Here is a 12,601-nt window from a genome sequence, read left to right as displayed (position 1 = left end):
CTGAATCATTTCTTGAAGTCTGAAATTTCCAGTTGGCAAGGCTAGAAAACTCCTGCTGAAAGAATCTGCATGTCTTGTACCTAGTGTTGTTTCCATGGACTTGTAGTGAGAACATTGCACAAGCTTTGGTCTCCATGTCCCTCCTGTCCTCTGATGTTACTTCACCAACTGCATTATGTTCTGTCAGCTAATGCTGGGGAAGCCTGGCTTTGGTCTGGCTATAGTGAATTTGTACATTGCTCTGTTCTGAATAATGCTGGAGCTGTACAGTAATTACATGGATGACAAATGGATATTGCTTTCTCAGTCTTACTTCAGCAAACAGTACTTTGTTTTCTGAGTCTGCACATAAATAAAAGTAAACTGTGATGCCAGAATTCATGGCTTTTGTCATGTCATTGACTTTGTGATATATTTCATTGTGATGAGAATGGAGGCATTTACTGACTTTGAGTTGACTGGAAACTATGACATGGAAAAATCATATAATCTTAGAATGGTTTGGGTCACAAAGGACCTTTAAAGATCATCTAGTCCAGCCATCCTCATTGCAAAAAGTTCCTTCCTTATATTCAATATAAATCTACCATCTTTCAATTTGAAATGATTGACATGTATCCACTAGGGCATCTGTCCCTTCTTTATCACTAATATATGCATTCATTATGAACTTGTACTTAATCCTTTTGTGTCACAGAGTGCAGGAGTATATGCAACAATGTGACTTTAATGTCTAACTGGTTTTTATTTCTTTAAAACTGAATGCTAGTCCTGTCCAGAGTAGTAGACAACAAGAAAAGCAACTGTCGGATGTTATTTTTTGTTTTCAATTTTAAGAGTCTGTGTGCCTCACTTAATGCACAGCTTCAACCAGTGAATACTAACCTTTCACAAACTTCTGCTGAGCTGCATTTATGAAGCCACTTGTGTCTTATTACTGCTAATGAAGTTAAATTTAGTGATGTTAAGCATTGAACTATTACTGCCTTCATTTTATGTTCATACCTGTGGGACAGTGAAATTGTGTGGCTTGCCTATAACCAATAAAAAACACTTATAGAAACAGGTTTTCCTTCGTTCTAATCTCTGTGTTTTAACAAGATGCTCCCCCTTTCCAATAACTGTGGTCATGGTAATTAACAGTGTAAGATTTCAGGGTACAGATTATTTTGTTATATAATGCAGAAAGAGAAAGGTTTTTGTTTGTTTTACTGTTAAGGTTTTTTTCCCGAGTGGTGGTGTTTTTTTTTTTTCCTATGAAGCAATTGGATTGTGATCTCTTTTCTCATGATATAGAACTGTCAGTGCAGTGACTTGTTTGCAATTCCTCTTTGCAGATAGTTTCATATTTTATTATGTCCTAAGTCTCTAAGTTTAACCTTTTATAAATAAAGCAGAATAAAAACACTATTGCAATATAATATAGTGAATTTGTGCAGCAACAAAACAGATTTTAAAAGGCCATTGCCTCTTAGCAACAGTCTCTGCTGCTGAAATAACCATGGAAATTTCAGTTTGAAATAATTTGTTGTCAGAATTGGAAAAAAAATCTTGAGAAAAGCAGTATGCACTCTTCCACACACCAGACAGAAATGTTAGTGCCTCACACCTTTTTGGAATAGAACAAATGCTTCTCTGAGAGCTTGTGTGTACGCACATACCTGCAAATGCATATAATCCAGGACAGGGCTGGCTTGTGGGTGCCTGCAGTGGTCAGTGAGATTTCAGTTCAGTTATACCCACCAAATCAGTGCATGCATTAAGTCTCCGTCTATCTTCAGCTTAAAGCATGAGGGTGAAGCAGATTCAAAACAGTTATTTCCTCCCTACAATCCTGTCAAAATATGGCAAAGTTCCTGGACATCTATCTTGTGTTAATTCCTATTTTTCTTGTACTAAAGTATCAATGGAAAATAATTTACATTCGTCACCTGTATTGTTGGCTCTACACTTTGCTTTTCCAATGTTTTCTGTCATTACAAGAATACTGTTTTACAGAAACTTGCTTCTACAGTAGCAGCTGATTTCTGTGGTGTCAGTACTGGCTACTTCATGTTAGAGCATTTTGCAGGGATTATTGAGATGATTGTAAAGCCAAAATAATTCAAATTCCTTAAAGGTCAATTTGATGTCAAAGGTATTTCTTATGCTTAATTCTAACTATTGCTTACATTGTTTAAATTTAAATCAAGAACATCAATAATTAAAGATTATGAATCTATAATTAGATTACTGGGTTCTTCCTGGCAAGACAAGACAGGGATTACTTAAATTTAAATGGATTCATAACTGTGATTTTTTCTTTTTCTCTCTCTTTTTCCAATAGCGGCTCTGATTCGAGGAAATCGTAAAAACTGTGCTCAATTTTCTGGATCTCTTGATTGGTTGATCAGCAGATTAGAAAGACTTGAAGCTTCTTCTGGTATGTTTTTTAGTATTTTAACTTCCGTATTTGACCAGTTCTAAATTCTTTAAAATTGGTGATATACTTTTTTGTTATTGTTTTTGAAGATGACCTGTTGAAATTCTTTCAAGTTTTATTTCCTCTAATTATGATACAGTAAGTTCAAAAGGTCGGAAGGTTTGTAGACAGACCAGTGGCAAGATAGTTACAATAACAGTGGAACACACCTCTCAGGTTGCATATTTGTAATTTATTCCCATCAATGTCTTGGTTTAGTGTCATGTGTTGTTCCATGAACTGGAAGGAGCATAATGATTGATTACGGAGTTGTCCTCAGGAATTGAAATTGCATTCCCCATCCTGTTCCCATTCCTGAATCGTACTTCTTCCACGGATAGGTGTGTACTTAAGAGTCTGAAATACTAAGGGAGGGATGCCAGGAAGGGAATATGTCCCCCATTGAAAAAGTTCTTTGTTTTATATTAGACTGGCAAACATTTGAAAAGAAATGTCACAGGCACAACATTGTTGTTCTCATCAGCCTTTTACTGTGGCATTAATAGATGAGAAATATCCTGCTATTGCTGAGTATTCTAAGTAAAAATAGGAGTTGTCCCAGTGCAGATAACCATTTGGCATATATTAACAAATTTATTACCTCAGTGTAGTATTTGGTGGATCAGTAGCAGCCGTGAGAACAGATGTGTTCTATAGTAAACAAGGTGTTTCTGTTCCACTCAGCTTTGTCATTAAACATTCATGGGCATTTTGTTTATTTGCCATAAATCTGTTCCTGAAATGAACTGACCAACAGCATGGGAAAATATTGTTGGATGTCTGTGGTAGTAGTGTTTTCCCTCTCCAAACCAAGGGTGAACTGGTATGACATTTGCTAGTTGATTGGCAAATTCTGCAGTGGGTGATTTCAGTTGTGAAGAGCAGTTACACACTGATTCTTCACCTCTAGGAGGTTTTTTCCATTGTCAACGCTTGGAGCAGGAAGAGAGTTTAGAAGTCAGTTATTCTTCTCTTGGGATGGAGACTAGTGTAGAGACTTTGAAGCATTTGCCCACATGAGCCCCTTTGGTCAACAATGTTTCCTAGAAGCACTTTTGCAGAATTTTGTTTCAGATTTGGCTGCAAGAACTATGGCAGCCAAAATCTGGGTGGTGGATCTATTTTATTATGAGATTAGTTCCTACTTCTGGCATGCAGCTGATCTGTTTCAGCTGGGTATGTTTATGCTTTAAACCCTTGAGCTGCTCAGGAGATGAGGCAACAGAAACATAGGAGGCTTTGCCTGTATCACTACTTTAGTTCTCAGCTGGTGACACAGACAGCTGACTGCTCATACCACCGGTGTCCTAACCAAACAGATGTAACTGAACATTCATGTGGGTTTACATTATTGTTAGGGAAACCTGCTCTGCAGATGCTGTGATCTTCTTGCTTTAATGAGAATTTGAGTAACAAAGAATTTAACCTTAAATTAAATAAAAGCCTTTAAAAACTGTCAAAATCACAAGCTAGATCCTTTTTCCACTATGGTCCACCTTTGGTGTGAGAACATTCATCTAAGGAGAATGGTCTCACAGTTATGCGGTTGCGTGGGACTTGCTTGCAACATGCTTAATTTCAATGTACTTCCCAAGTTCTTCATGGTGATTATTTCCTATTATTACATCTGAAACTCTCAGAAATAATGCAAAACTTTGTGCTCAACTTTTGGAGGTTCAAGATGAAATGTCTTATGACAGCTCTAAAAATGCTGTGGTACATGGTTTCTGTGTGTATGTATTTTTAAATATTAATCTCAAAGTAAAAAAAAATTGTAAAAATTTAAACAATTGTTTATGATGCTGTAGTGAGGTATGAGATGCATTCTGTAAACTGCGGAGTAATCTGACGCTGTAGTCTCACTCTGTAATGAACCTCCTGGCATGCTGCAAAAACTCTGAAGGTACTAATATTTGCAATGCTCATTTGTTCTGAGTTTTCTTCTAGGAACTAGGCCACTTGAGCTCTTTTCCCATATATTCTGGTAACGTAACTCCATGTTGCCTCCAGAACTGGTTTTATAATAAAGATTTTTCTGGTTTTGATGGAGTCAGTTATAAAAGGTACTAACTAGGTTGTACTTTAGTTATCTCAAGAGGCACAGTAGATTTAGATTTTAGCATATACATGTAATTTTGTGGTTTTATGTGGGATGTTTGCTTGACAGATTTTAAGCTTTAGTTCGCTTGACCAGGATGAAGATATTCACTGTTTTAATTTACAGTGGTAGGTCTACAATAGGGAGAAATACTGGCTTATATTACACTTCTAAAATAAGAATACTTAGATGTGTATATTAACTTAAAATAATTAATATTTTTCTAAAAATAATTAATATTTTTCTAAGATAGTGTGTTTATGAGGAAGAAATACCACGTTCTGTTAATCACACCAAAATTAAGCTCACCTTCAACATGGAAATTGTCAGCTACATCTCCTGCAGGTGTTTTCTTGAATGTGTTGTGACAAAGGTTTGGTGCTATAAACTAATATCAATAAAATTCCTGTTTTCACTTTTTCTTGTCCTTGAGCTAAAATTGTTATGAAAACAGAACAAAGGCTTTAAATATATAAATAGCAACTGTGAGTTGATTGTACAGGTTAGATCAGAAATTGATTCGCTTCTTGAGTTTCACTGAAGCAAAAGAAAGAAAATTATGTTCTGTCCAAGTATAAATGTGTCCAAGAGTAAACCACGTTAGACGTGGGTGAATAATGCAATGCAAATGCTTCAGCTGTCTCTTCAATGCATAAATTAAGATTAGATTAGTCTTTCACTCTGAAATATATTCCAGATGGTATTAACTAGCCCTACTAAAGTTTTAAAGGATTAAAACTTAGGTAAAAAACCCAATAGAATATGGCAAGTTTGTAATCTAATGCTGAGGAATACATTCAGTGCAGGTAGCTTGATTTGTAAGCTGCAGTGTGAGCTGTGAACTGCCGACCCTTTGCCAAACAAAGGGCGTGGGAATCTGTGGCCCGCGCAGGGGACTGGACCCTCAGAGACACAGCAGGAGGAGAGACCCCCCCAGACTTTCGTGTTCTTAGACTGTGAGGGTATAAAAGCTCAGGGGTTCCTTTGTTTGGGTTCCCTCCCTGGCAGCACCAGCTTGAACTGTTATTTCGTTATTTAGTTATTGCACTAAGATAAAATTATTTCAAGGATCGGGATGTCTGAGACTCTGCTATGGGAAACCTGGGGTCAAGCTGGTAAGGAAACCTGGTCTGACTGTGTGAGTCTGGGGTGTGTAGCTGCTAAGGTCCCAGCTCAGGTAGTGCAGGTGTTACTGCCAGAGTGGCTCCTGGATGGTTGGACAGGGAAGATTCCTTAATGCTGATATCCTCCAAGTAAAGGTTTTTGGAACCAGCTAATATCAGTTTTTGAGTATTTTCTTAAAGCACATGCATTTTGTTCTAGTGTTCTACAGTATGACATCAGAGCAGTCAATATATTGTCCTGAAAATATATGCTTCCTGTCATCTTTTAGTCATTAAGAAAGAATTTTCACTCTCCTTACCATAAATTCTGCATATCATACTGTTTGTGATATTTGTATTAAATTCAAATGCTTCTTGCTTTACTGTATTGAGCAACTGCAATGAAATCAGAACAAGTCCACTTGTCTTTAATGTAGACAATATCTAAAAGTGAATCAATCCAAACAGGCACAGTACATTCATATGCAATTTTTTTCTAAAACAGATGGAATTTGCCCTTAGAACAAAACATGTTTGATAATTAGCAATCAGCCGCTCCAGGAATTAAAGAAGGTGCTGTGGAAACTAGATCTAATTGATAACATGCATGTATTATTGAATGTTTACATCTTCAGAGTATTTTTACTTCTGTTTTTGAAAAGGTTCTCAGCTTTCCTTCAATCCCTTTGATTTTTTTTATTGTGTCAACAACTGTAGTGATGAAAAATGATAAACTACATCTACAATATTTATCTTTACCAGATGTGGAAGATCCCAAAGCAGGTGTTGACTTGATCCACTGCACACAGGAGTTTTACCTCCCCATTGCAGAGAAACATTTTAAGGCTAATGATTTTTGATGGCAATGACTGCTGCTTTATTTGGTTGGTTTATCATACACAATGATTTTTGAAACTATTCCATGTTACTGAGCAACATATTCAAAAATGTTATACACAGTTGTGTTTTTATATGCACTTTGGAAAAATGATTTTTCTTTTTTTTTTTTTTCCCCAGGAATTTTGGAGGTTTTACACTGTGTGTTGGTAGAAAGCCCAGAAGCTCTAAACATTATTAAGGAAGGGCATATTAAATCAATCATCTGTCTTTTAGACAAACATGGAAGAAACCATAAGGTAGGCAAAGAATAGACAGGTATATTTAGGTGAACATTTGTGAACAAAGCGAGCACATTCTTCTATGTGAAAGTTAGAATTCCAATACTTTAATGCTGTTTTCATAATTAGGAATGAAACTTTTCCTAAAATGCATATGAGCAGTTTGAAAAAGCAAAGTGGAATGTTATCTTTTTTTTGACAAAAACATTGATACACATTAATTCTCAAGGGATGCTGGAAGAATGTTTTAATGTTGTTATGAAAATTTCAGAATTGTTCTAAAATGAAACCACTGTGTTGGATGAATTAGGTACCATCACGTCTTCCAGTAATGTGGTATATAGCATTATATTGCCTGAAGGAATTAACAATAATAATGAAAAAATATTTAAGATTAAAAGAATCTGATTTTTTTCAGGTTTTGGATGTTTTGTGTTCTCTCTGTGTTTGTCATGGAGTAGCTGTGCGATCTAATCAACATCTAATCTGTGATCTGCCTTCAGACTGCCTTACACGCGCGCCAACCGTGAAAAAAAAAAAAAAAAAAAAAAAAAAAAAAAAAAAAAAAAAAGGAAAAAAAATCTATACCTATGAACAAAGCAGAAAAAAATTGTGCTTAAAAGAAATAGTCACTACAGAAAAATCTGTTTTACTTCCAAAAATGTTGTTAAGATATTTTATTCTTATCAAGATTTTAAATCCTCTTTGCAATAGTGATTAATTTAGAAACAGAGGGCAGAGAGAGCTGTTGCAAGCTAAAGCTGCCCTAAACTGCATTAGGTCTGCGAAGCAGTAGTCTTTTCTATAGATTGTTGTCTAGATCTAGCTGTGTATTCAACGTATTGTCAGCCAATGTCCTGTGACTGCCTTTCTGTTTGTGATCTTGAGAGAATTTCCTAATCACCCTTGGTCAAAATTAAGAACTTAGTGCCAAACACCTTCACCTGTGCCTGGGATATTTAGACAGCACTCTCATCCTTCCTTCCACTGACAGAGTTTTAGAAGCTACCTTGCAGCAGACATTAATTACAAGATGAAGCTAGGAGCATCTTAAATTAGTAAAATATTTTTTACAAATATTACCAAGCAATGTTTATTCAGAGTTTGAATTTATGCTGAAGCAGAAGAATATGGCTTTGTGTCAAGATTTGTGGGATCTTCCTCTGTCTCAAACTTATGTTTATTTTTAAAAGTTTCAATCACTGATTAAGTGAGAATGAAAATTGAAACACAGAAATGATACTTATAATTCAGAGTTCACAGGATTTATTAGGTGCTGAAAAATGTAAAAAATCCACATTGTATCTAGGGAACTGATTATCCCTCTTTACTTGGCACTGGTGAGGCCACGCCTGGAGTACTGTGTCCAGTTTTGGGCCCCTCACTACAAAAAGGACATTGAGGTGCTGGAACATGTCCAGAGAAGGGCAACGGAGCTGCTGAAGGGTCTGGAGCACAAGTCTAATGAGGAGTGTCTGAGTGAAGTGGGGTTGTTTATTCTGGAGAAGAGGAGGCTTGTGGAGACCTTAATGCGCTCTGCAACAACCTGAAAGGAGGTTGTAGCCAGGTAGGGGTCAGTCTCTTCTCCCAGGCAACTAGTGACAGGGCAAGAGGACATAGTTTCAAGCTGTGCCAGGGGTGGTTCAGCTTGGACATCAGGAAGAATTTTCTTCGTGGAAATGGTGGTTAAACATTGGAGCAGGCTGGCCAGGGCAGTAGTGGAGTCAGCATCCTTGGAAGTGTTCAAGAAACACTTGCCACTTGGATGTGGCGCTTGTGCTATGGTTTCATTGTCCTGGTGGTATTCAGCCAAAGGTTGGACTTGATGATCTTGGAGATCATTTCCAGTCTCAATGATTGTGTGATTCTGTGATTGAGCATCTGAGCTAACTTTGGATTTCATACATGGAAGGTAGAGCTGTCTTTCCAAAATATGGCTGTAGAAAAAGCAGATTTGTTATGACATCTCTTGCTTTACATTAGAAAGTTGTGAATGAGAAGATTCTTATTCTTGCAGTTACAAGGAAAAAATTTTTTTCAAAAGGCAGTAAGATCAATGAAACATTGATGGGATTTAGTCTAAGACATTTAGACTAAGACATGCATACCTTGCCTCAAAAATATTTGGCAAAGAAACTTTCTAAGATATTTCTGTTTAAAGTACTTTTCTAGGGCACTGGAAAATTCTATTGAAAAACCTCCATTTAAGAAGATTAAGTTGGATGATTAGATTGATTAAATTTTGAGGTCTGGACAAAGGCTGATACTGTGTTCAGGCAGAAAAGATTCAAGTGGAGATCTGGCCAATAATTTACAGATGATATGAATTTTCTGAAAGATAGCTTTTGTCAAACATGTTTTGTTTATAATATTAAGGAAATTAAAATTTTCACTTGGAACAAAGTGAAGAGTATCTACATTTAAACATTCAGCAAAAGACACCCCGTATGCTTCTAGAAGGAAAGCTTATTAGTCTTATCTGATAAAACAAGTTACTTTATAAGCCACCAGATCAGTAAACTTTGCTTTTACACTGACTTATATTTAGACACCTGTATCAACCCTTCTTCCTACCCCTGCATTCCCTACACCAGAAGACATACTGTGTGTTTGGGCTAGCTTGGAGCTTCATTTTTGTTGATTAGTCAGCTTGTATGTAGAAAGATAATATTTATAGAAGTAATAACCCAATCTAATGGAGGGATGTGAAGACTAGATAACTCAGACTAGAAGTCTAAAAGATTTTTTGTATTATGAGTAAGCAATCATTGAGGAAATATACCTAGCATTGGTTTTGGATACTCATGTACTCTACAGCTTTAATTCAAGATTGAATGGCTTTCTTAGTACAAAGCTGACACAGAAATGATTGTCTGGAGAGATTTTTTTTTTTGGTTGAGAGTCTAGATTCAATATTATCCCCATAATCAGATTTAAAAAGCACAGGGTTTTTTTCCTTTTTTTTTTTTTTTTCCCCACCATGACCTTTAGGTATATGACTCTGCATATTGCTGTTTAACTAGATATTGAGAAGGCACAGTAATAGTTTTACCTTTTAAGTATTCTTGGGAAGTACTGTAAAATCAGTAGCAGTAGAAGCATCACATTGACATTAAGGATTTCTACAATCACTAAAATTTACTGAGTTATACAGGACTTGGAATAAAGAAGGGGGAGGTACAAGAGAATTTTGAAATACTTTACTTTTGTATCTTTTTAAATGTTATTCTCTTGAATGGATAATCTGTGTCACAGATTGCAGTTTGCTATGTCAAATTAAGCCTGCAGTGTGTACTTACTACATTTATATTGGTAACTGGTTAATAGGTGGCATTTTTGTTTGCAGGGTTTAACATCTATTAAATATTCAAACACATAAACCATTGTGATTGGTCTCTGAGTGAGGTTACTGTTTCAGTTACTGAAGCAAATATTTTTTTACTTTAAATGTATTTTTCACCAGAATAAATGAATGAATAAATAAATAAATAAATAAATACTACCTTCTGCCTTCTGGGAGAGATTTTGCCAAAAGAGTGCCACCACTTGTCAAGAGCACAGAATTACTATCAATTGTTACTCTCTTCATGTGGGCACAAATGGCACTGCGAACCAGAAGCTGGATAGAGTCAGGAAGACTGCAAAGCCCTGAGGGTGCCAGTGCAAAGTCTTGGTGCTCAATCTACCCCTTCTTCCATTTTACCAGTTAGAGGAAAGGGTGCAGATATAGACATATAATGCAGATCAGCTTTTGGCTTCATGGTTAGTGCTGTTGTGCGGATGTTGACTTTTTTGGCAGTGGGACATTCTTTGATGACTGTAGCCTATTTGTGTTTGGCAAACCTAATCACCTTTACAATAAAGTAACCTGCTTGATTAATGTGGAATGAATGGTGGACACTGTCTACCTGGATTTCTCTAAGGCTTTCAATACAGTTTCCCACAGTCTTCTCTTAGAGAAACTGGTATGTCAGGCTTGATACAAGGGGTGTGTGCAATGTGTGGGCACTGATGGCCCGGCTGCACCCAGAGGGTGGTGGTAAATGGCTCCTTTTCAAACTGGGAACTGTCACAAGGGAGGTTCCCCAGGAATTGATATTTGGCCCAATGCTGTTTAATATCTTCATAAGTGATCTGGATGAAAGGATCAAGTGTACCCTGATGAAGTTGGCCAGTGATACCAGACTGAAGGGGAAGTGGACACTTGGAAAGGGAGAGCCACCCTGCAGGAGGACCTGGATAGATTAGAAGAGTGGGCTGACAAGAACCTTATGAAGATCAGGACAAGTGGTAATGTCTTGCACCTGGGAAAACATAATCTAAGAGTGCAGCACAGGCTGGTATCTGCCTGGCTAAGAAGCAGCTCTGTGGAAAGAGGGTTTCAGTGGACAGCAAGCTCAGAACAAGTGAACAGCAGTGCTGCTGTGGTAGAGAAAGCCAAGAGGGTGCTGGGCTGCATCCTCAAGTGCATCACTAGCAGAGAGAAACAAATTTTTGTCCCACTCTATTCAGTGCTTGTCAGGCCATACCTGAAATCCTGTTTTCAGTTTTGGTCCCTGCTATGCAAGAAAAATCTGGACAGGCTGGAGAGGGTTCAGAGAAGGTCCGTGAAGATGGCCAAAGGACTGGGAAGCTTGCCATGGGAGGTTCAGCCTTGAGAAATGAAGGTTTAGGAGAAACCTTATCACTGCGTTCCAGTACTTATAGGGCGGCTACAAAGAAGATGGAAACTCCCTTTTTGCAAGGAGTCATGTGGAAAGGGTAATGGGTACAAGTATCTCCTGGGGAGATTCTGATTGGACACAAGAGTAAAATTTTTCTCAATGAGAACAATCACCCATTGGAATAATGTCTCTGGGGAAGTGGTGGATTCCTCAACATTGGACACTTATAAGATTCAGTTAGACAGGGTGCTGGGTCATCTTGTCTTGACCATGCTTTTACCAAGAAAGGTTGGACCAGGTGATGCTTGAGGTCTTTTACAAATGTATGTGATTCTGTGAAATAGAATCTGTTGTTTAATCACACAAAACAAGCTTGAAATTTGAGTTTAATAAAAAGTATGCAGCAGTTCATCATGTCCTTGAGATAAGTTTTTAATAACCATTTTTTATTCTTTCTGTTTAAGCATGCGACCCAACATCTTCTTGGGGATTAGTGAAGGCTCTGCCCAATACAGAAAATGGTACTATGAACTTATGGTGGACCATCTAGAGCCCTTTGTGACTGCAGAATCAACTCATCTACGAGTGGGTTGGGCTTCAACAGAAGGCTACTCACCCTATCCAGGGGGAGGAGCAGAATGGGGAGGAAATGGTGTTGGTGATGATTTATATTCCTATGGCTTTGATGGTCTCCATCTGTGGTCAGGTATTTTGTTGTTGTTTATTCTTGTTTAAAGACTACAGTCTTGTTTGCATTCCCAGTGAATTTGTTTTCAACAGCAACAAAGTGAATCAGCTGTTTCAACTGGTACTAGAAACATACAGAAACAGTACCCTATATCAAAATATTATTTAAATTGACATTGTGTATTGAAAAAACTTGTTTTATACAAAGTAATGCAAATAGACTAATAATTTATGTTTCAGCCTGGGACTTGTTTGTTTTTTTTCATACCAACTATAAATATTTTATTTAAAACTTCCAAGCTGCAAAAAAATGAAGTCTGACAGTCATCTGGATTTTTAGTTCCTATGTAGTAGTTTAAGAACATTTTGAGAAATTTAATTCGCAGGACTCTCCTTTTTTTTTTTTTTCAAACCAAATTTTTAATGTGAGTCTTTAGGAGTTCAGAGATACTTTAGGTGTGAAGATTTTT

General features: G+C 37.0%; 1 protein-coding gene across 1 annotated transcript in view; it reads left to right on the top strand.

Annotated features, from left to right (window-relative positions):
- Positions 1-12,601, top strand: part of RYR2 (ryanodine receptor 2) — a 390,151-nt gene that overhangs the window by 207,984 nt on the left and 169,566 nt on the right. The window contains exons 15-18 of the mRNA XM_039379059.1: positions 2,327-2,422; positions 6,680-6,798; positions 7,199-7,306; positions 11,874-12,150. Of these exons, the coding sequence (XP_039234993.1) occupies positions 2,327-2,422; positions 6,680-6,798; positions 7,199-7,306; positions 11,874-12,150 (600 nt within the window). The remainder of the gene's footprint in view (positions 1-2,326; positions 2,423-6,679; positions 6,799-7,198; positions 7,307-11,873; positions 12,151-12,601) is intronic.

Source organism: Pipra filicauda, unplaced genomic scaffold (genome assembly GCF_003945595.2).
Source record: "Pipra filicauda isolate LSUMZ 115617 unplaced genomic scaffold, ASM394559v2 scaffold154_size2910363_pilon, whole genome shotgun sequence".
NCBI lineage: Eukaryota > Metazoa > Chordata > Aves > Passeriformes > Pipridae > Pipra > Pipra filicauda.
Note: the sequence above shows the minus strand (reverse complement) of the source record. Positions and strands in the feature narration are given on the sequence as shown.